This window comes from Lycorma delicatula, chromosome 2 (assembly GCF_047948215.1).
Source record: "Lycorma delicatula isolate Av1 chromosome 2, ASM4794821v1, whole genome shotgun sequence".
Lineage (NCBI taxonomy): Eukaryota > Metazoa > Arthropoda > Insecta > Hemiptera > Fulgoridae > Lycorma > Lycorma delicatula.
Window position 1 is genome coordinate 177,185,454 of NC_134456.1, and position 26,769 is coordinate 177,212,222.

Genomic DNA, 26,769 nt, shown 5'->3' on the forward strand with positions numbered 1-26,769 from the left:
ATCGGCTTCTGCTTTGTTAAAAATGTGTTGATTTACAAAATTATTCATTCAATTTATATATAATTTATTTAATTTTAAATTTAGTTTCATTTATCATTTATTTTTTTTATGTTTGCACAATTGTGCAAACCCAGAAGACAATCATTTGTGTATACAATCCGATTTTATTACTTTGTCAATTAATATGGTTACATTTATTTGTATTATTTAAAAATAAAATGATTATTAAAAAACAAAAATCTTGTTAATTTTAGTTTTAGTTTTTATAGTCATTTATTTATTTTTTTTCTGGTTAGGTACCGTTTAATGAAGGTCTGTAGCATTATACCTATTTATCTTATTTGTAATATAAATCATGTATCAAATATTGATATAAAATACATATCTTTTAATTTGTGTAAAAGATATATCTTGCTTTATCGATATAAAGTAAATTAATTAATATTTAAATAAAATGTTAGGAAGTGTAATCAACAATAACATATTAAAATGTACTAATATTCATCATAATTTAAATTTAGAATAAATTGTTCAATTAATTTTTTTAACACTTTTTTTAAGAATTCAAAATCTTTAATAATTAATCATTTTGTCTTCATTTGTTATTAAATGTTACAATAATACAATTTATTTAATTTCAGAATTATAATATTAATTTACTACAGTTATATGTTTATTTGGTAATAGATGTTATTAAGCATGAAGTAAATAACATCACTCCAAGCTTGAAAGATTCATGGCTGTTTTTATAGGCAATACTAATGCTTTTCTATAAATACCAAGTCTTATCTTTTGTAAATCCTAATTATTTAAAGAATAGAAATTCCACCTTATTTTAAAAAATAAGCTCAAAATATTTTTTGAAGTTAATAACTGTTAAGATTGTTATTAGTCTAGAATGGTACAAAATCTTATCAATTTATTTTCTTTCGGCCTGTAAGAATAATGATTTGATATAAGTAATTAAAAAAACCGTACGTAATTTTGAACATCTTTTACAATATTTTTTAAACAATTTTTTTTTCAAGTGTCCTACATCACTTCATGTTCAATAGTTTTTCAGTATATACTATTTCTATAAAGTCTTTACCATGAGTCAAAAAAGATGTATTTTCATCAAAATTATAAATATATCATAAAACTGAAAAACAATATACATAAAACAAGAATAAAACATGAATAAAACAAGATATTCTGCTTCCAAAATTGTGTGATATGAAATGGCTATTGAAAGAATATTTGATCTCCTCTACTGGTAATAAAAATTTAAACCATAGTATTCAAAGTGTGTTTAAGATACTTTGAAATAAAGTCAATTTTATCAACCCAATTTTAATAATTTAACTGAAATCATGCATCATGTGATTAATGAAAGTAAAGAACTACTTTTAAAATTTTTGTCGTATCTTTAGAAAGCCATTCTACAATAATTATCGACCCAATGTTTGGTAAGCATGTATAAGTTATTATACAAAACCCAAGGCTGCTCTGTAGAAAATTATATATATATATATATATGCATTTAATCACTTTATTTTGATAAGGATTATATATATCAGAAGGTTGTTTATATGTGTAGTAGAAAAAAGAAACAATTTAAAAATAAGAAAGTTTTTCTTAAAATATTATTAGAAAACTGCAAAAACAAATTATACATATAAAATATTGATAGATTTAGAGTAAAGTTAAGTTTACTCAAACTCTGTAACAATAAATTTCTTTTTCAGAATAAAATAGTATTAATCAATTTAAATTGAAATGAATTACTTGAAATTTAAAACAATTATTACAAATGGAGTCGGGCAGCCATATGAACTGCATTCAAATAGAGTAATTTTTTCTTTTTACTTAAGTTTTTTATTTAGCAAACATAAAATTAGTGTTTTCTAATTAGAAGTGATCTCAATGAAAATAATGAAATCTAAAATAATCTTAGAGATAATAATTTAAAACATCTTTTAATATCCTGTTTAAATTTAGTTTAATATGAAACACTTGTAAATTTAATAAATATAGGAATAGGTCCTGGTTTTCCCAATAAGAAAACATTAAACTATTGGACTTATTGTGCTATAATGGAAAGAAAACAGTACTCCTTGGATAGCCTTTCCTTATATAACATCAAGAAATACTGCTCTACAAGTTCCCGTTTTCTTAGCAGGATCTACAGAAACTCAAGATCTCATCTACTTGTACAGAAATTAAATTGATGAAAAATAAGGGAAAGGGAAAAGATGAAAGAAAAATTGGCAAATTGTAGCATAAGTAAAACAACCCACCCAAGTGAACTGCTTGAAACTCTCATTCATACAGTCCTTCTACTTCTAATATCTTTCAAGATTGAACAACTTTTACTGTAATAGGTACTAAAATTTCCAAATCAATGATTTTTCATTGACCAGCTTGAATAGATGCACCATCAAAAAAGATTTTCTTTATCAAGTTTAAATGCTTCCAAAAACTGTTTCCCTATTTAGAGGAACATCAACCAACTTCAGAAGAATAGTGTGTATAATGTAATGGGATGTTTTGCATTATGAATCCATTTGGCTAAATATAAATATCCTACATTAACAGAGAATGTTGTAGTAAAGTAAAAATGTGATGTTTTGTTATATATATATATATATATATATATATAATTAATAATGATTTATTTACATGGTTCTAATAAAATGTAAAATTCAAACTATTATAATATAAATAAAAATATTAATATAAATTAAAAATTTTTAATTTAAACTTTTTAGTTGTAAATTCTCATAAATAGAATCAAAAACGCTAATACAATTCTTCATATAGTTAATTCAAGAATAATATTTTTTTGAAGTAGGAATCTTTGCTTTCTAATAGATTTAATGTGCTCTAATGCAATTCATTTTTTAAACAAGCTAAAATTGTTCACTTAAATTTAATATAAACTGAATCATTTAAGAAATAAAAAAATAAAAAATATTAAAAAGAGTTCTTTAAATTAATATTTAAAATTCATAACTTTTAAAAAGATTCATGTCCCATTGTATGTAGTTTAATGTAAAATAACATTTTTATTTTTATTTTTATTTTTATTTTTATTTTTTTCACCAATAACAGTTGGCAATGTAAATTATTTAAAACTATAAACCTTTCAACAACAAACTGAACATAATTTAATGAATATAACATTTTCATAATTTATGTTGTAATGTTTTCAGTCGCTCTGAGTCCATTTTTAATGACTTTCTCATGCTTGTGATCATCTCATGTTATTGATGAAGTTTTTTTAAATTAGACAACTTATATTTTTATTGTGGTGAAAAGAATTGCAATTCGAATTGTTTGATTGTTTAGTATTTCATCTTTAAGCTCTTTTGTGTTTATGTATTTCATAAGGTTATGATGACATATTCCCTTTTATTTTTATTGTAGACTATATAGAAGGAAATTGTTGACTAATTCTTTATGTAAAACTTTTAAATGTTCACTTCTTCTTTCTTAAAGCTATGCCCCATCATGCAATTTAAAATACTGTCCACTGACAGAGCAGTTCAATTTATATATTACAGGAATATTGTTCATTTGGTAGTTATGTTTGTATATCATAATTTGTTTTATTTTTATTAAAAAATCAAAAAATAAACACAATGCCTGTTGAATATACAGCCTGATCTGCTGTTAGTTCACAGTATTGTATACTGGATAAATGAATGAGATGCAGGTTCAAATAAAGACAATGAAAAGTTCTGCGTAACAACATATAGTCATCATTTGAAAATTATTGCATAGTTTCAAATCAAAAATTTATCAGCATTAACAACAGCTACCTTTATATTTTATATATATAAAAACAGGATTACATCTAACAACACTTGAGCATTATGAAATATGCAGACACTTAACAAAAGTGTTGTATGTGAACATTAGAACATTACTTGAAATATTAATATTATTATTTTTGTACTTTGTATACGAGTACTTTTACTTTTTATATTATTATTATTATTATCCTCTTGGACAAGCCCAGTAAAAAGCATCCTGGCTGGCCCAAAGGCAAGGCGCAGGAGCTATAACTATTGTTCTGCCATGCATTGTATATGGTAACATGAACTATTGAATACTATGGGCGAGATAAATGAATGAAAGACAAAATACCAGACATGAAAATTTATGAACTGCCAGATGTTAACGGCCATTGTCCCCCGCGTGCAGCTCCACCTGATCGTCCCCTTCAATAACAGGCGTTATCTTACCGCTCAAGCTTGTGATGTACCGACGGACCAAGCGGCATGTATCCAGCAACATAGCCTTCTGCATTGGTCAGAACAGATTTGCTGGTGCTCCAACGGATCTTAATGAATCATGCAAAGAATGTGGAATCTCTCCTATCGCGCCCAAAATCACCGGGACTACCATTATGCTCTCCTGGTCCCAAATCTCCCTGACTTGATCTGCAAGATCCCTATACTTCACTAGTTTTTCTGTGAACTTCTTCAACTATGTTGGTGGACAATGGAATTGTGACATCAATCAGGAAGGTGATCGTCTCCTGCTTCTTGGTCAGAACGATGTCTGGCCTATTATGCTCCACTGTCCTGTCTGTCAGAACAGTACGATCGTAGTACAGTTTATACTGATCGTCCTCTAATACAGGCTGAGGAGCATACTTAAAATACGAGACTGAAACGGCAAGGAGACCTAGGTCCAAAGCGAGTCTCTGATGAAGTATCTTCGCCACGTTGTTATGTCGGACTGTATATTCCCTTGGAGCTAAAAACTGACACCCGCTAACAACATGTTCAATGGACTCGTTGGTCGATCCACAAAGACGACACAGGTCAATGGTTACAGCAGGATCCTTAACGACATGCTTTCTATAGCTTAGTGTGCTGACGACCCCATCCTGTATAGCAAATACTAGGCCCTCCATCTCAGCAAACAACTCGGCATACTCCAGCCAGGCCACAGACGCATCTCGATCAACCGCTTCATCCATAAGCGCCGCATAGTACCTCCCATGCAACTCCCTCGAACGCCACCTACCCATTACACTGATCTCAGAGAAGGTCTCCTTCTCTGAGGCGTAGTGGGGTTAGACTACTGGTACTTTTTACTATAATCCCGTGGAGCAAGCTGGATTGGCTCTTCTCTAGGAAGTATTTCTGGAGATTCAGCAGCTGTTTTGCATGAACCTCCCGCAAATCCACAACGCCTCTTCTTCCTCTATTCCTGGACAGGTGAAACCGCTCGACAGAGCTGAGCGGGTGATGGGAGCGGTGTCGTGTGAACGATACACGCATCATTCTATTAAGCTCTTCAAGGTTTGTCCACGTCCAATTTATCACGCCAAAGCTATAGGAAATCAACGGAACGGCAAATATGTTAATGGCCTTTACCTTATTAGAACCACTCAACTGGGAACTCATGACGGCTCTTACTCTACTCTTGAAGCCAGATGTTAGGGCCTCTTTTGCTTGACTATGGCTAATTCCAATATCCTGCAGGAAACTAAGGTACTTATATGTCTCACCACGCTGCATTGCATTCATGAGTGCAGGAGCATCCATCTGCGACCATTTTCCTCTCTTCATGGCACTGACCCTATACTTGTCAAGACTATGACTCATGCATATGTCGACACTGAACCTCTTGACTAATTTTACAAGTTGCCGGACCCCTTTTTCAGTGTCAGAAATCAGCTTAATATCATCCATATACATGAGGTGGCTAAAACTGTACTGCCCAAGAGAAAAACCCTTCTTGGACTTCTGTAAGATGGAAGACAGAGGGTTCAATGCTAAGCAAAACCATGGAGCGCTCAAGGAATTGCCCTGAAAAATGCCTCTGTTGATCTGTGTTACTCCGACCTAAACGGGGTTCTTATCTGGAATAGTCAACAAAAGATTTGTGCACCACTTACCCATAATGACTCTTAGGCACTCAACGACAACGGGATCGACTTTGTAGAGACGTAAGACCTCTATCAACGAGGAGTGCGGAACCGAGTCAAAGGCCTTCCTGTAGTCTATATAACCAGTATATAGGCTGCCTCGACTCTTCTTTGCCATTACAGAGATAACGCTATCAATCACTAGCTGCTCTTTGCAGCCCCTACTAACCTGACGACATCCTTTCTGCTCCTCAGATAAGATCTGATGCCTCTCAAGATGCTTATTGATTTTGGCAGTGAGAACAGAAGTAAAAAGCTTATATATTGTAGGGAGACAGGTAATAGGTCTGTACTCGGACGGGTCTGCCGTCACAGTAGAAGATTTCGGGATCAGATAGGTCATTCCCTGGCTGAAAAAGGTCAGCATTAGACTTGTATCTCGCAAGATGGCGCATGTTACTCTGCCGATACCGCCGTAGCCGACATGACAGTACCATCAATCGTTGCTTTAACAAATCCAGGATTTCATGGCCGGTGGTGTTTTCTGGCTTCTCATACGTTCGGATTATCGACTCCGCCGCTGATCGGATCCTTCCACCTTCCACTCGGGTTAGCAGATGTTAAGAAACTGGACAAACGACCAATCTCTTTCCTCAGCTTATCGACTTTCCTACACAGTCTCTCCTCCCAAGGTGGACGCTGGGGACTCTTACGCATTGCAGGAGCGACGATTCACTGGCCATTCGCTTTGACTGCCGTGATTGCACCGATGTACACTAACTCATGGAGCTCAGTTATGGAGGGTACTAATCTTACTTTTTCTTCAAGAATCTCATTAATAAGGCCCACTATGTTTCTCGTTCTGCAATTAACTCTCAGCCTTGGTATACGCTGTCTGGCTGACGGATCCATACCACCATACAGCATCTCGTTCTCTGTAAATTGATCGGAGAGGGAATTGTCGGCTCTTATCGCTTCTTCTACAGCACCTTCATCTCAAGATGGGCTGGACAACAACCCTAACTCCCTAGAAACATCAACTCGGATTAACGCCACCACATCCGCAGGAACCCTATTAGACTTAAAAAGGGATCTGCGCTGATCCAGGATGTTTTGGACAGACTTATATCGTAGCTGAGGAAACTGTCCCCCTACTGGGCGCATCCTCAAGGTGGTGGATAGAGGAAGGCCCTGTAGATATACATGGTAGGTGGTGTTTATTATTATTATTACACAGTTCAAATCCAACCAAAATTCTAAATACATGTCAAAGCTAACTCAAACAAAAAACATGCCAACTATAACATCAGTTGATATCGTCACTAAAGATGAAAATAAGAGCATTAAATGGCATAATGATGTGATTTTAAAAACTGTTTATGAAACTAAATCCAATTTTTTTTTTATTTTAAAAATTGATTATTTTAATTGTCTGAATATAAATTGAGAAAAGTCTGTTTTCTTCTAAAATTAAAAAATATTGTTTCTAAAATTTTGAATTTTTAAATTAAAATTAATTTTATGTTCTGAATTATTCAACTACATATTTTATCATCAAAGTAGATTCATACCTGAAAGAGATGTGTAGTAAAAAAATTTATTGGTATTGAAATTTTAAGAAATCATTTTCTTTCATTTTCTATAATCTGTTTAAATTTATTTTCCTGGAGGTCGTACATTTCTCCTACTGATCTTAAAATGAGGAACATAAAGAAATCATTTATAGATTCTTAATATTAGCAGATTTATAACTTTTCTTCCAAAAAACTTTTGGAGCTAATTAGTATCATCTTTTTCAGTAGTTCTGATTTATTAAAGGGTGCTTTCTAATTGGTTTGAGATGGGTGTAATTAACAGCATTATTGTTATCATCACTAAAGACATGCTGCTAATTAACTCTGAAATTTCCTTTGAAAGAAAAATAAATGTCTTTCCATTAATTTGAAAGTGAGGTATATAAGATTTTTAATTTAAAATTTGTTTAATTCTTTGAAATTTTGATCTGTAATGAGTACAGTTCAATTATTCTGTTTTGATTATTTTCCTGTGTGCTTGTTGTATTTACAATAATCACATATAAACATGTACACATAAGTGTGTGTATGTGTCTCTTGGGGGAGGAGGGGGAGTGTATGTGTACATTCATCTGTGAACTTACTTGTACTGTTACACTTCAGGCTGGATTTTCAGATGACATAGGTAGAATTCTAGTCGTCTAAAAGCCCATTAGGTTTGCTTCTGCTTAAAATACAGTTCATGAACTTTAAACCACAAGTTTGAAACTATCTATTTGAACTTGTCAACTTGTATAGGAACATGTTGTGAATCTTATATGTACAAGAATACTTAACTGAAATTTAATCCAACAAATAATATTATATATGTCATTGTCTTATATAAATTTTAATAAATTTAAGATTGTTAGTTTAACTAGACATGAATTTTTTTTTAATTTTTCAAAAAATCAACCTTGATGTCCTTTTTATCTTTTTTTTATTTTTATTAAAAAATATTATTATTAATGTATTAATATTAAACAGTATGTTATATATTTTTTTAATTTGATTCTTGCCCTCTCATGCACTTAATTTATCATTCATTATATTCTTACAGTTATTATATTGATTTATTTATTTTTATTATGCCATATGGAGGTGAAATTCAAAGGAAAATATAACTTATCTACATAAATACAAGCTTTCCTCAAACAATCAATTTCTAAAATTTTCATATGGCTTTATTTTTATCTCTTATTTCCGTTCCATACGAACAGGATATTGGCTAGCATCCCATGTTATTGTGGTGAACTTTTCATATTGCACAGCTCACCACAAGCATACTTGATTTTATTTTATTTTGTCTTCACTTCCATACTTCCAGTAAAAATACTGACCATGAAGTCTCTGTTGGCTACATTTCTTTTTCTTTTTTAACTATACATTAAGCAAACTGCTTTAATGCTAAAAATGTAATTAAAATTTCAGTTTTATCTTATTTTAATAATTAAAATTAATCCTTAAATTAAGATGGAAGAGTTTTTTGATATATTGAAAATAGTAATTTAGACCAATATTTTACAGGTAAAGATGATGAACCTTTAGAATGGATAAATGTTATCTGTAACATCGTTTTATTAAGTAGTAAAAAAATGTATTTAATGAAAAAGAGTATGACATACAATTAAAGATTTGTAACTTTTAAATGTACATAAAATTAAGAAATAAGATTGAAAAATAGTTTTAATCATTTATCTAAAAATAAACCATAATAGTATATTTATAATCTTTTTTTTAATATTATTTATTTATTTGTAGTTCATTGCTTTTGTCTTGTTTTGTTGATCTATAATTTACAATTCATGTGACATGTTACTTTGCTCATAACTGATTTTAAAAATATAAATAAAATAAAAAAAGCTATTTCTATTTCTACAATATTGTGCAGTTTTACAAATTAATGGTAAACATTAACTACAATAAAATCCATATCAAATCAAAATAATTAGGACCTGTCTATTAATTATGTAATCATGAAGGAGAAAGAGAATTTAACAAAATTTTACTCTCTTATATGCACAGAAAAGTGTTTAAAATGTGTAATAAGAAATTTACTAATTGAAATTACTGATAGTCCACCTTTTTTTAGATAAAAACCGTACAAAAATAATGCTACATAAATCATTTCTAATTTTAAAATAAAATAAAAAATATGTAAAATGTAGATAAAATATCAAATTATTTTCTAAATACTTTGCCATTTATTATTTTCTCTAAAGAAAATTTTTATACATCGATTTAAAATTTAAAACTAGTTAGGAAGAAGAATGGAATAATTAAAAGACGATATCATAAAAAAATTAATAAAATTCAAAAAGGTCTTTTCTTTTGAAGGAATTATAGATACTGAGTGAGTCTGTCATTCTTTGCCTACATAGTCTTCAATTTTATTGGGCTCTGAGGTACAGTAATTATACTGCCATAGGTTTTACATTGTAATCTCTTATAAGTAAATTGTAATGACCTTTATCAGTGATGTAAACTCATTCCTCCTCTTAAATGCATTTGTTTAATAATATAACTTAATAATCAGCAAGCTTAACTGGTACAAGATCGGATACAAGATGTACCCTATTATCTCCGAGTTAAGTCATCAAGTATGACTTAATTTGGGTACAAGTCAAGTATCTCATTCATTAGCCCAAAGATAACCCTCACCCAAAATTCCCGACAAGGAATCTTTTATATATGAATAAGTATCATAGCAGCAGAATTATTATACAAAAAAAAACAGTAAATGTTCTTGTTTATTTGATTGATAGTTAAAATTCCTCAATTACCATATTAACTATACTTGGATGTCTTTGTACTCAAACTCATCTTTATCAGATTTCCAGATTCTACCACAGATAATTTCTTTCTTATCAGTAATGAAATGTTTGGTGACATACAATGCATGCATAAAAAATGTATTTTAAACAAAGATGTATTGATATAATGATATATTTTTAACTTCTTAAAATCACTTACCATTTGTATTATTTAATTTTATAAATAAAATTAAAAAAGTATAAAATAAAAAGTAATAAAATACTGTTGCTAGAAAGAAAGCATATTCTTGCAGCTTTTGCAACTGGTTAATTTGTGAATAATAATCCTATGCTACCCCTTTTTCATTTAGGAGACCCAACAGGCCTATAGTAGATTAGTTCCTAATTATGTTGTTATAAAATTGGTGGGGGAAGATCATGAGTCCCAAGAGGAACTCTTATCATTCATTATATTTTTCTTAGGGTCATGCTTCTGTTTTGTATCTCTTGCTTCTGGAAGAGTCTACCCTCTCCCTATTTCCTCTCATTCTTTCCTTAACCTTGTTTTCTTCTTTCTGAAATATAACAAGGAAGCACTGATTTCCAGGGCAGCAGTTATGCCAACAAAAGATCTACTCTCTCTAGGCTCATATCTATTTCATAAATACAACATAGAACCTTGTAGCTGTGAACTGTGGCTTATAATCCTATCACTATAACATATAAAAATAGCGTCATGTTAATAACTTTATGTTGCCCATTTACATCTATTTTAAACATTAACTCATTTTAAACACTTTTAATGCAGATTGTAATGTCTACTTATGAATATTAACATTCTTACCATTCTAACCGATTTCATTCACATTTAGTTACACACTGTTTAGGACTTGACTCATAGCATCTGATAAAAAAATCTGATGGAGGAAGAATGTGAAGGAATCCTTACTATTCTCTTAAATGAAGTTTTAAATTATGATATAAACTAAGGTTGTATTTAGAAAATAACACCTTGCTAGGTAAATTTTTCCGCAGGTGAAAATATGAACAGAATAAGCATATGATGGAATAAGGAAAATTGTGAAAGAACCTACATCAGACTAGCATTACAAAATACACTATTAATCGCAGCAAGAAATAGATATATATTTTTTTCGTGTAGTTGGAACATTGCATATAAAACCTATTGCTTCACTACAGAAAATGGTACTCTAATTTGTTATTTTATACTACCTGTCTTCCTTATGGCTTCTACACATGTAAAACACCCATCTGAAGTATAAAGGTACTAGTCAAGAATTTATCTCTTGAGAGTAATGATGATCACTATACAGCCAGTCCCTGTGATAAACAGAGTGAAAGTGTCAATTACAGGGACAGATTATCACTAGCATTTCTGTTGGGTTGGCCTACTGATATGCAACTGTATATTTAGTTTGGTGAAGAAGACAACAAACAGGAAATCACTTTATTTCTCATTTTCATTAGCAAGACTGGTATAGGTTGTTCTTGGGAGTAGTTTGTGACTTATGTCAGGTTGCCCAAAACTATAAAAGTTATATTATTTAATTTATATACATATAGGTTGCTAAACTCTATATATTATGCATAGATCTGTACTAGTATATAAATTAATAGTATCAAATATGTAAAGATAATAGAGATATTAAATCAAGATTTTCAACAGAGTTATATGAGCTTTATAAAAGAAAATATTTTATTTTAAATAGACTGATGGAAAGTTCTTTACATGTAATTAAATAGTTATTAATAAAATAAAGATATGTGCTTATCTCAATGGCAGAGTAGTAGCATCTCTGCCTTTCATTCTGAAGTTCTGGGCTTGAGTTCCTGTGGATGTCATTTTTCATACTCTTAAAAATATTATTTATAATCCAACACAGTAACTGCTACTGGGCAGTTTTAAGCATTAATAATGCCTAGGTTGCAGAAAATATTTAAGAAATGTAATAATATCTGTAAGAATAAAATTATGGACCAAACCGTGACATAGATGTTGTAAAATTACCTAACCTACAAATACGAACAGTCATTACTGGTAGTACTTCTAATAGAAAAATAACATGTAACTTAAATGTATATGGGGAATTCAGTTCATATTCTAAGTATTTACTGTAGATATATAATTATTTAATAATATGCTTCTAAAATGTGCTGTATGTCAAACTTGTGCAAGTAACATTTCAGTTTCTGTGAACAAACACATTGACTTAGCTTCTAAACTTTTTTTTTGTGGTAATTGTACTGAAAAAAGAGTTTACTATTATTCTGTCTGTACTTTACAATCTGTTTTCCAAAAATTAATTTGTTTACTACGTATGTCCCTTTTTATCAAAAACTGTAAAAGCTACAGGTTTGAAATTTTTTGGAGAGTTTCCTGCAAATATTATTTTCAATTTAACACAGGGATTTAAAGGTTTATGCATAATTACAAAAATGAAAAATAATTATGCGGCTAAAAATGTGGGAAAAAATAGTCACTGTCAAAAGAAATTTATAACATTTATGAAAAAAAAAATTTTTAAAACCCCTTCATTAAAATAGAGATTAAGTAATATTATACAACACAAAAAAATTCCAGGTTGAAATCTCCAGTAGTTTTTGAGAAAAAGGAACATGCATTTTATCTAAAATAACATGGGAAAGGTAGGAAGTACCCTAACCCCTTAATTCAATTCCATTTTCATTAATAAGAATTAGATAAATAAAGTAATAATAATCAATAGAAAAGGAAACACTATGTATAAGTGACTGAAGAAAAATTGAGTTTGTTAAGAGTATGTGACTAAATTATGTATGTACTCTATCTGCTCTTTTTAATGTTACACTCAAAGAGTTAATAAAGAAGTTAAAGGAAAGACATTATAATGAGTAAAGATTTAAATATTTTCTCATTTTTGAGATGATGGTATGGTACTAGTAAGTATTTTCAATGATCTCAAGCCAGAAACTTTCTTAGAAGATAGAAAATGAATTGAAATACTAGTCAAACTAACTAAAAATAAAGATTATACCTTGTATGATTTTATTTACTAGAAAAACCTCCAATGTTGATCATGATTTAGATTTGACTAAAATAGGACTGATTGCTTGTAATAAGAGAGAACATTATGATATTGATAATTATTCTAATTATGAAAGTGAAAGACAAATTAAAATATTGTGCTGACGAATAACATGTATGCTAACAATCAGAAAATCCAAGAATAGGTACATTAATGTAGACAATAAATGGAAAGGTAACATCATTAAAATTATTCCCACATAAACTAAAAAACAGATTTTTAAAATGATTATTTGTTGCTTCCTTCCCTAATATACATAATGAAAATTGAGTTCTATTATAAAAATAAAAATTCTGTTTACAGAACAGATATTTGAAATGATGTAAGTTTATTAAGAAACAACTTTTAAGGAAGACATGTAATTGTTCAAATCAAAGGAGAAAATTCAGAAATAAGAAGCAGGAATAGAGAACTAAGAAAATTGGGGTAAAACACCCATAACTTGTAGCACTGTGAAACCAAGAATATTGAGTTTGACAAGCCATATAATTAGGAGTATTTTATCAGCCTTAAAGAAGTACTGAAGGCAACTTGATAAAAGACCAAGTGGAAACTTGGTAAGGGGATCAAGAGAAGAAACCTTAACAGTTAGAAGAGAATGAATTAACAATGGATAAAGAGAAAATGGGCAAGACCTGAGAGTACAAGAATCAACTGAGATACTTGAGAAAGTAAAAATGTAAATTGAATTGGCAGAAATCATTATAATTTATGAATAATCAGTTTCATGATAAAAACTCTTTTATCCATAATTGTTTAGAATATTCTGTATTTCATCTTCTCTAGTCATTTTAACTTTAAAATGAACAGGATACGACACATATAAAAAAATTGAAACTGATAAAGAAAATTGTCAACAATAACTTTCTTTACTACAAACTTACTTTTTGTCAAAGTTCTTTATCCTATTAAGAGTTCTGTTACTGTACCACTCAGCCAATCAAAAGTTCTCGTCATGAGAACAAACGCATACAAATGAGATTCTGTGAAGTCATAATTAGCCCAGAAAGCTCAGTGAATTGTTTACAATTGTTTATAAAAGTCCTAACTGTAATACTGAACAGTCATGTTTTATGGATTAAATATAAAATTTGTACCAACACATTGCATTATTTTCAGTCATAAATTAGTTAAGTTTAACAATATAAATAAATTTAAATATAATATTATAAAATCAACAAAAGAAGTGTAATTGAATAATTTATTTAAGTTGAAATAATCACAGTTTAAACATTTCCCTTTGTAAAAGAAATAATAGTAGGTTGGAAAAAGGATTCTAAAGGTTTTTTAATGAGATGTAGTGCTTAACAAACATTTCCCTTTTGAATGTTTTCAATATTTTAATCCACTTTTAACTTCAAGAAAAATAAGATTACTTCTTTTCATTCATATTCTTTTTAATTCTTTTCTTTCACAAAAGAAATTTTCTACAAATAATCTTTTTCTCATTAATTTTTAATGATGCTTTTATTTGTATTGCACAGTTATATTCATTTTTTTTAAACTATCAATATTATGTAATGCATTATTCTTACAGTTTCCATCAGCTATTCTTCTCATATTTTTATCTCCAAAATTCTGTTTATCACTATGATGTTTAATTATAATCAATCAGATTTTCTTACATAACATTCAATAAATGGTTATAAAGAAACAGTGTGTGTTAGTAACTTTTTCTTGTTTACTGGTTTTGTTGATTACCCACATTTGCAGAAATGCAGAAATATAAATACCCATAATGCAGAAATATCTACAGTACTTCTTCACAAAATTGTTTTATAAAATATTATAGTAAAATATTATATTATATTATATAAAATATTATATTTAAAATATTAAAACTATGAGATGTATATTTACCACCTCAGTCAGTGAAAAAGAAAATTAACTATTCTGCTGCTAATAAACCTGATGGTAGATAATGAAACTATTCTTTTTTTGGTAGCAAAAATTTTATTAAATTTTGGATATAAATACAATTTTTTTATAATTTTGATTAAATTTATTATTTCCCTAAGCCAATTATGATAATTTTTTTTTTTACAATTAATTTTATTTTCAATGCAGTTTTTTTTTATTATGTATAGTTTTCAAGTAAAGGGATTTAAATTTGTAAAATTAACATGTTCTGTGTACCCAAAAAAAGTGTGTTTATATTGCTTAAAGTGATCAGCTTAACCCTAGAATGGTAATACTGGTTTTACACACGTAAATGGTAATACATAGTCTGAGAGACTATGTATTACCATTATTACTATGTATTACTATGCATTGTACTATGTATTTCTATCTCAGACTACTCATGCAAAAAAATAGAAAAGATATCCAAAAACTGAAAAAACTGTAATATACATTTTAACTGATTTAAGTACATTATTTTAAACATGTTTATATTTTTGTCCATTTACAACTTTTTTGTGCACTCTGTACATATTCTCGGTGCTCCTTGCAAATATGTTTTTTACAGTTTTTCCAATGGAAACGTGTCATTCTTTGCTTCTTAGCAGATCAAAATCCACATATTTTTCTTGTTCCAATTTCTTGATGATCATTATCAGCTTGAGAAGTTATTAACAACATCATGGATGTTTCACTTGAGAGTCATTGTCAAGTTTGGCATCTTTTGTCTCTCTTGAATGTTTGGGATGATAAGATCCTTGCTGATTTCTTTTACAAACACTCTTCTTGTTATATCTTTAACTTGTTTAACTGCTTGATGGCTTTAACTTGTTTTTGACTGCTTGATGTACATATACACAAAAGTTTTTGATTATAATATTGTTCAGCAGTTTATTTTAATAGTACTTAGAATAATATATTTTCTTTTGTTTGTCAACCACCATTTATCTAAATGATCTGTCACCAAACTGATTGTGCTTTTGTTATCATCAGTCAGAAATTTTTTTCTCTTTACATAAATATATGTTAAATTATTTCAAATAAATATGTAAAACTTCACCAAATTATAACTATATTCAACTAAACGCAGATACAAACTAAACTGAAATTGTCATTGCAGATTATTGACTTGACAAATCTCATTATTACGAACTTGCTAGTTGAAGTATAAAAAAGCAAACTTTTCAGTTAAAACAGACAATGGATTGTAAAATTCAGTAAATATTTATTAGTAATACAAAAAATTCTTTACATAATATTGCCCTATAAATCTGTGGTACTTCATATACATAATTAATATAATTAGCTAATAAGTAATACATTTAACTTCAGATATAAATCTGACTTGAAAAAAAAGTAAAATAATTTTATTTGCTTTTCAGGCAGACTTGAGTTGTCGTAATACAAAACAGGCTGTTGGAGCCATTTTTACTAGGACCAACTTCGTCACTCTCAAATATGTTACAGATGGTTGGGGTACTGAATCCAATGGTTTTAACCTTGTCATTACCGCCGTCAGAGATCCTAGTAAGTATGAAAAACATGCTAACTTAACTTACTTATTTTGTTAATATATTTGGTAATAATACATAGAAATTAGATGCGTAAATTATATCTAAATACAAAATTTACAAGAAATCTTTTAATTGTATGTTAAAAATTAGCAACCCTGAGCAGTTGCAAACTAGAGGTTTGTGGTTAGTATGAAGAGGTCTAATAATTATTAAAAAAAAAGAATACAAGGATATAGAGTAAAAAGTTACATGTCTATTCCCAAAGCCATATTTATAAATAGTTCCCATAAATAGCAAAATTAAATAAATTAATTTAGGGTGCAATTTTCCTTTGGATGGGTAATAACATACTTGTATTCTGTAGAGGCTAATGCCTTCATCAGATTACCACTTGTTACAAAGTAATGATGCAGATGATTTTTATTTCTATAGTTTACATGAAAAGGATCCTTTTCATAACTCTTGATGAAGAAAAGCTTTGTTTTAAAAAGTTTCTTTCAAAACCATTATTTTAGTTTATGATCATTATTATAAAGTTAATTCTCAAAAATTTATTATTAATGTTTTTAATAATTTAGACTGTTTTTTAATGCAGTTAATGTTATTTAATAGTTAGCAATAATTTACTCATGACGAGTAAACTAAAACTAACAAGATGGGATTCTTATAACTGTTTATTATAAGAAAAAAAACAAAACGATGAATTCACATTATTCAAGGTAATTGTTGTTTACAATTAACATTAACAGTTACAATTCATTTGTTTTAAAAAATGCATGTTGCATTATCATTGTATATTTTTAAGTTAAATAAAATACATCTTCCTGTAAAAATATATATATATATATATATATATATATATATATATATATATATATATATATTAATGGTGAGATTATTTTGTAGCAAGTATAATTTGCCCATGATGACAAAGATTTGAACACTCCAGACAAATACAAAGTACTTGCCATGAAAAGTTGGAGAGATGTAGTTATCTTTTTTCTTACAATAAGTTTTGTTTCATGAATATGGGAATTTTCATAATTATGACAGAATTTTTTATTGTGTTAACTAATTAGGCACTTTGTTAATTTATTTCCATATCCTTTTTTTTGTATAATAGTACTTAAGTAGTAGGCTATTTATTACCTTTAAAATTCCTAGAATTTTTATTATTTTACAACATTTATTTAAGTGTTTTCAATACTTCATTAAAATAATTAAATAAAGTATATGAACTATATATTAATAAAAATAAAATATTACATACATTTAAAATATTTTCAACATCAAAGGCCGGGTTCTAATGTGTAGCCATTTGATTCTACCATTTCCTTATATAATTACAGAACAAACAGACTGTATATATGAAAACAAGCATTATGTCACAGTGTTCTAAATGAAAACTAAACTACATGTAATTTTGTTTCAAGAAATTGGTCTTGTCCTTTATAGGTTAATTTTTTCCATGATTCATTGAATTATTTTAGTAGTCATTCAGTGAGCAATTCTGTTCTGATAAACACTGAAAACACCATTTAAAGAAATGATGTCTCATTTTGGTCAACTTTTTAAGTAAACATGTAAAAATCAACAAGACACATATCTCCTCAATGTTTGTAGTGCAGTAATGTAAATCACTGTGGAAATCGATGGAAAAAAGTTAACATTTTAAAATATTACTAGTTGCATCTGATCTCTTAAAGGAGTCAGAATAAAATCAGTAATTAACTAATATACAGTAAGTTCCATTTTACACCTAGAAGGCAGCCAATATAAACTACCAATAAAGTAATGAAATGCAAGTAGTATCTGAAGGAGTCTGAAAACCGGGTATAATGTAATGTATTGCACGTAGCATCTAACGTACTGAAAGAGTTGTAGTTATAAACCATCAGAAAAGTAACGTATTTCAAGTAATATCTTTTTCCCTCAGTAGTGACTGACACCTTGAAGAATAAATTATGCAATCAATATTACAGTATATTTAAGGTTGCATTTAACACTGAAAAGTTCCAACTAAAAAATAATCCATAATATATGAGAGTAATATAGGTTGAAACTAACCAGTTTAAAGGGGAAAACATTTTAGATTTTTTATGTTGTTTAAATTGTTAGTTGTGGCTAAAAAACGTATTTGAAGAGAGGTGAATTCATAAAAATTAAGTTTAATTATTATTTGCATATGTACACAACAATTAACTGAGTCATATATTCATGGCCATATATCTGTAACCTCTTGAGACCAGAACATTGAAACTGCAGAAAGCTTTGTTTTGTGTTATACCCACTTATAAAGAATATTTCAAAATTACCCAAAGAGACTGATAGAATAATAAGCTTATTCCTAGAATTAACATATCAGAAGTAATACAGAAATGAATACGGATTTTAGGCAGAGGCTCTGAATAAAGTGAAAAAAAGATATGATGTAAAGTTTTTCTGATAGCACTGTCATTAAGAATACAAACTTTGAATTAATTAATTTTTTGTACAGAATTTTTCTTTATAGCATAAAAAAAATTATAAAGAATATAAGTATTGTACAGAACTTTTCTTTATTCTTAATAATGTATGAAAATATGAAAAAAAATTATAATAGTTTAAAACAAAGAAAAGTATATTACCACAAAATAAATAACGGTAAAGGTATAAAAATTCTAGGACAGAGTTATAAAAATGATTGTTGGAAATCCATCATGAGCAATTAAAATTAACATTAGGTCTCCAGAATTTTTTTTTGTAAGTGTTGTTAATTTTTTCTAAATTTATTAGATGTGAATAAATTGTTATACATATAAAATAATTATACATACAATGCACTAATATTCCACAAAAAATAATTTTAATATTATAAAATAATAATATGAAATAATAATAATAACATGTTATTAACATAGGGCTTCTTGTGTTCCTACTTTAACATCAGATTTCAGTTTTTTTAGATAAGTATGAAGTTAGATTTGCATATTTAATAATGTCCAGGTGCATTAAGATATGACCTTTTAATATAAATTTTTATAAACAACAATCTGTATATGCATTTTATATATGTAGATAAAACGATCGCATCTTAATCCATTTGAACACTATTAAATGCACAAAAATACTTAACATCAATATACTAAATGAATGGACCCAGCCTTTAAATTTAATATACTTTTTAAGCACATCCTGCATATATAAAATCCCTATCAATAACTTAAATCAGAAATATGTAAAAGAGCCAGTGCTAGTGCCATAACAAAAAATGGCAATAATGTACAACGGTGCAAGTAAAAAGATTTTGTAAAATATAAATCCTTTTGGTTTGTCTTGCAAGAAATGTTTTGTTAATAAAATTGTCTAACTTAATTGTTTTTGGTCGCTTTTAACCATACTGTATCAGATTACTGAAGTAATGATTGTAATATTTTTTTGATCAAATATTTGTTAATTTTCTAATAATGAATAAACAATATTCTTAATGATCACAATATACAGGGACATGTATTATCTGCAAGATTAGCTCTATATATTATATGAAGAAAGTTGGTGATAAAAAACAAACCCATGTAAATAAATTCAGTTATTTTGGATTCTCTTTTGTCAATTTAGTTAAACTAGTAAATCCAGGTGGAAACAGTAATTTGAGAATTCTAAGAACCCTTTTTAAATCAAAATTTATACATTACTACATTATATACATATTATGCATTATAGATTGTAATTAATTATTATAATCTTATTATACAACCTACCAATATTTTACTTCTGGAATTTAAAACATCCCACCAAGTTTATAAATCATTTTTATACACTGCCTTTGATAATAATTTAGATTACGTTCAACAAAATGAAAAATTATTGAAACAAATTTTAAAGCACTGTCCCTCATACATAATTCAGAGATAATTCTCAAAAAGAACAAAATGTTATAAAGATTTGTTTATTTTTTGGCTCTTACTTAGTACATATTATTTCTGAACAGCATATTGATTCTCATTTATTATTTAACCTCTGTGATGAGTATTCAATGTTCATACAAAATCACTTCATTGTATGTTGCTGCACTTAAGTACATTAATGTTTCAGTGTTTTGTAACTGTTCCTTGTTTATTCTGTAGTTAAAGTATGTTGGCTATTAAGGGTAATATTATAATGAGAAATTTCTACCATTTCACTTTTAACTGATGCTAAAAGCTTTCTAAAAAATTAGTAAAGGTAAATAATTATAATGAATAATTAATTCAGTGAACTAAGGATATATAAAATAATTTTTTAAAGATTGACAAAGACAACAAATATTACGTAATATTAATTGCTGTTGAGTTAGAGGAAATTCACATTAATATTAAGAAAAGAAGTACTTTTATTCGAATAAAAACAATTCAAATATGTTTAGCTAAAATAAGATATAATGTAAGAGTATCTGTGTTATTTATTTGCACATATTCCAACTTAAATAACAGTGAAACACTGTTATTTACTTCATTACTTATTCTAAATTACTCAAAAATAAATTATTTATGAAAAAAAAAAATTATTTATTAATTAACCATACTCTTCTTTCAAGCTTATCCTTGGGAGGTCCTTTTCCATTTTTCAGTTGATTCAATTTGTTTTTCAAGTTTTACAGTTTGTCAAAATTTTGTTTATTTAATCTGTTTGGGTCCATCCTGATCACACACCCCAAGAAATTTAACCTTCTTTTCCTTATCATTGTATCTAGATCTTCTTGATTTTAGTAGTTCTGCATGTTAGATTTCAATCTGTATCCTTCCTCTGTTACCATCGATTTTCCTTAGAAAGCTTCTTTCAGTCTTGAGCAGTTTTTCAAGGTTGTTTAGCTATAATGTTTTAGTGCTATATAAGATTACTGGTCTTACTATAGTTGTATGTCTTAATTACTTGGAGAGATTCTTCTTACTGTAGATGTTTTTTGTGATAAATCTAAGTTCTCCAGCTTTATTATTCTATTTTCAATTGATGTTTATCTACTCAATAATACTCTACTAATAGTCCTGCTTATAATCTCTTCTAGGTACTTAAGGTGGTTGGTGACATTTATCTTTACATATTTAGGCACTATTGTTTTTTGTGTGAATGTCCAGGTTGTCAGAAAAAGCTAGACATCTTATTTTGACATTTATGGTTTTGGATCTGATATTTGACCTGTATTTGCCAAAAGGTTTTCATTATTTTCTCCAAAACCAAGTTGAATAGGATTGGTGATAGTCCATCATCTTGCCTTAACCCAGTTGTGACTAGGAAAGTTTCACTTATTTCTCCCATAAATTTAACTTTAGAGATTGTGTATGAGAATGAATTTAATGAGGATGGAAGTTTTCTGGTCAACCCCTTATTCTCTCAAATTTTGGAAAAGAATCTCTTTGTACATGGAATCGTAAGCTAGAGAAATAAGATATAAGGTAGATTTGTTGTTAGATATGTAATATTTTAGAATCAATTTCAAACTTTGTGTTTGTTCTGGTTTTGATAATCCCTTTCAAAAGCCTCATTGATACTCTCCTGCTTTATGATTTCATGGGATTCTAACTAACAAACACCATTTTCGACAGTTTTTTATGTCACTGGCAACAATGAAATACCTCTATAGTTGTTGACATCTGTCTTTAAGCTTTCCTTGTGTAGTGGGTGTATTAGGGCTACCTTCCATTCTTCCAAAATATCCTCCTCTTCCAAAATTTTCTGAAGCAACCATCTGGTCTTCTGAATAAAGTCCTCATCCACTAACTTCGTAATTCTGCAACCACTCCTTCTGAAGCTTTATTATTTTTGAGTGATCTGATGGTTTCTAATATTTTTTTGCTTAGAAAAGGAGCTAATATCTAGTTTTTATGGTACATTCTCTTGGAACTCTAGTTTTACAAATGTGTAAGCATATTAGCTTATTTCTCTGTTTTGTTGAGGAGAGGCCAGTTTTTGTGTCATTTCTATCAAATTTTTTTTGTTGTTTCTTCCCAATTCCATGACTTTAATTTTAACTCAAGCTCTTGTTGTTTCTTTTTTAGAAGTTCTATATTATTTTCAGGATTTTGGTTTTAGTCCTCTATTCTCTCTTGCTTGGTATGAAGTTCATTTTGATCTGAGAATGATTTGATCTCACATTTATATCTTTTTTAACTTAGATATTTTTGATTTCTTTATGATGTCTTCTAGATATTGCCACAAGTCTAGTTGAAATTCACTCAACATTGGATTTGGAGATACCCATGTCTTTCAAATTTGTGGACATTATCTTCAATTCAAATTGTTACTATAGCTTCACCAGCCTTTCTCCAATCTTGTTTGTTTTTCTGTATGCTGGATATCTCTCTACAATGGCCAATAATTTCTTTTCATACCCCAGTTGTGCATTGAAATCCCTATCAGAATTCTGAAATTACTCTTGGGGATTTTGAGAATCTCATCTTCTAACATATCCCTAAATTCTTCTACTTTTACTGGATTTAACCTGTTATCTTCATTGATTGGGCATGACAATTAGAGTGAACATTTTACTAAGAGATTTTATAATTAGGAAAGATAACCTTGGCTTTTGAAATCTGTCTCAGCATTCAAAAATTATTTATGCTACATAAAAGTCATTCCTAAGTGTGAAATATTCTTCATAACTTGCTTTCCTATTTTACGATTGAAGCTTTTATACTCATCTGTCTTCATAACTGAAGAAACGATATTTTATGTCTTCATCTGTAAATCTCGTTTCTTGCAAAGCTAATATTGCAGTTCTAAGTTTGTTCAGTATAATTGTTAGTTTCCTCAGTTTCCCAACTGGATTAAAGAGTTAATATTTTAAATTCCAAAAAAGTACTATTTTTGTTTTTAAATTTTGGAAAGTTCTGATGGTATTCGGACACACCATCTAGCTTCAAATGGTCAGATATCCTGGAATCCAATCACCCGAGTTTATCTTCAGAGTAATCATGTTCATAAGAAGCTATATTCTATGATATAAATATTTTGATGGTCAGTAGAGTCCAGCATTGTACAACTAGGGTTATATCCCAGAGAATTTCATTTTAGTTTGCTTAATCCTGCTTTTTACCAGATTATGCTATTCAGCCAACTTCAAGACATTATTTTAGAAACTAAAATAAGATGGAAAAAGACAGGTCTTCTTGTAGGTGCCAAAACTATAGCAACTGATATAGTAGTTTAAAATTTAAATATCTAAAAAAAATTAAACATACCTTCTAACATCATTCCACTTAATGTGAATTTGTATGATTCACATCATTCTACTTCACATTAATGGTTTATTTAACTCTTTCTGTTAAATCTTAATGATGCTTATTTTAGGGTAGGGTACAGAGGAGGAAGTTTCAGGATAACCCCCCAAATGGGGTTTTATTAAGACCCTCGGTCATTTCTTACCTTAGTGGTCATGTGATGTTCAGATGTTGAAATAAATAGCAACCTGAGACTTTACAAGACTACACTTTATTTACATTCATACATATCATCCTCATTCATTCTCTGAAGTAATACCTTATGTTGGTTCTGGAGGCTAAACAGAAAAAGAAAGGTGTTGAAATAACATACGTATATTTCAGAGTCCATACACCTGGTATTCCTGGAAATGGAAAAGCTTTAAGTAATCCCAATGGTGAAAGCCACATTTAATGAATCAGTTCCTGTAGATTAAAAAAAGTTAAAAGAATTGGGGACAGTTTCATATTGTATGCTGCAGTAAAGTATATTTACATACAATAAAAACAATTTAAAAGCACTCCATAAAATAGTGTTTAAGATTTTAAGAGTAGGAGACCTGGCTTCAACTGACTGACACTTCAGCCACAATTTGGCTTTTTGTGATACTCCTAGTTGGAAAATAGAGCTTTTACACAATGCCATAAGCAGAGTTTTCAGCCTATTAAATTTCCAGTTAAGAAGTAACTGTTCCTTGGCATCTACTAAGGTAACAATTAAATAGCAAAGTATCCACAATTTTAATAATTTCTAATATCAGTATTAACAAATGAACCATCAAATAGAATAATTGATTAGAACTCTCTAATTTTAAGACATGATCCTTAGGTCATCTTGAATTTGAAATTTATTTATAACTTTTCCATCTGATATGAAACAGGAGTAGAAAATTCTTCAGAGATTGTATCTGAATAAATATAGAATCCATAATTAAAATTGAAGACTAAATATGATCTAGGAATCTAAAAGTGTTCTTTTATTTATTGGGCACTGTTACTAATGCTCTACTGGTTACATCAGTGTTACTTATTAAATTTATTTGCTTTTATTTAAAAAAAAGATGATATTCTAGTTTATCTGTTGTTTAATATTTAGAAAAATCTAAAATAATTATTTTTTCTGAATATTTTCTCTTTTATTCGTTAGTTTATCTACAAAGTTATTTGATATCCAATACAGTAGCAATAAGATACACAGTTGAATATAATCAGTCTTGTGATATTTAAAAAAATCTTAATTGTAAATAAAATAAAATGGACTGATGTTGCTAACTAATCATTAATTGTTTGTTGCTGCAGTGATTTAGAATAGAAAAATTCAGTAAACATAATTTTAGTTAATTATATTTTAATTTTTTAATGCTTATAAGATATGAATGTGATAATATAATAATTCAAATAATAAAACCAAAAAATATTGAGTGTATTAAATATACGTAATATTATTTTTTCATGAGATAAATCACAAATAATATTCAGAAATTAAGAATTAAATTCATTTAAAATGGATGTAAGTATGTGTTATTAACAAATAAATTTAAAACAAAATAATTTTCATTGTACATTTTGTATTAATTAACTATTTATTAAAGACATGATCAGTTTATTACAACAACAAAACAGAGAATTAATGAACCTTAGACATGATCATGAACCTTAGTAAACTTCCTTTACTCATACTTTACAAGCAAAAATTTGTGACATAAAAGGTAATTGGAGATTCATAGTCATGGAGTATGCAAGTTTGACATGAAATCGGAATATGGAATGAGGTTATATAACTTCTCATCAAATTACTTTTATGGTTAACAATTTACATTAAAATTTTACTTTTTTCTTTCCAGTAGTAGTAGCTGTATTTAAGTTAAATAACAAAATGTTTTGGTTAATCTGATAGAGACAAAAGACATTCCTGAGACTGGCAGACTTTTAGAGAACCATCTCATGTCAGGCAAAATAAGGGAAGTGAGGAATGAAGTGGTTTCACATTAAAAAATAAAAATCTTTAAAACTTTTCAATAAAAATTTATTCCTACCTCCTGTTGTTAACCCAATTTCAGATTAGTTAATCCAGTGAATTATTTTGACATACTCAACAATATTGTGTTGTAATAAAAAAAACGTTTTTACATAAAAATAACTATAAAAAATAAGCAAATTAGTTATGTTATTACATTTTCTGAAAAAATGTATTGGGTCTGTATCTTTGTGCAAACATAAATACGTGTGACCCTTAATAATCTTTCTTACTGAGGAAGAAGAGAGAAAGTAGATGTAGTAAAGTTTAAAATCCTTGTTCAACAAGACTTTTTTATTCATTACATAGCATTACAGATGAAATTTGTACAAAAATGTAAAAAATTTATTAACCAAAAATATTTTATATTGCTTCATTAGAGCGTTTTGTAATGCAGAGTGCCTACAACATGCTCCTCCATGTTTATTTTGTTAATTTCACTTTATATAAGAATTACATAACATGTATTTATACATATACGTTGGACATCTAGTGGTTGTGGTTGATCAGCCACTGGAGAAGTCACTCCCAAGCATAAAAAATATCTTGTGCCTGCTTACTACAGATAGTGAAGCGTGAAGTACTTTCTCATACTCTTATTCTCTTAGCGAACATATAATTTCACACTGGCATACCAAACTCACCAAACTGAAGAAGATATTCATGACTGCAAGTGCTACCTTCATTTTGTTTTCCATGTGGTCTATCAGTACAGTGATCATCATTATACTGAGGGAAAGAAATTCTGTGTCTTTTGCATTTCATGTGCTTACATGTGTCAGCCATAAAGACCAGGGCAGAGTAAAGCAAAAGCAACACATTTATGTAGGAAGCTATGCATGATGTTGTTCAATAGCCTACTTTAAA

The 26,769-nt window shown here is 28.7% G+C and overlaps 1 protein-coding gene across 1 annotated transcript in view; it reads left to right on the forward strand.

Moving 5' to 3' along the window:
• loaf (low-density lipoprotein receptor domain containing lost and found) overlaps positions 1-26,769 on the forward strand; it is a 501,189-nt gene that overhangs the window by 427,559 nt on the left and 46,861 nt on the right. The window contains exon 3 of the mRNA XM_075358030.1: positions 16,540-16,684. Coding sequence (XP_075214145.1) covers positions 16,540-16,684 — 145 coding nt within the window. The remainder of the gene's footprint in view (positions 1-16,539; positions 16,685-26,769) is intronic.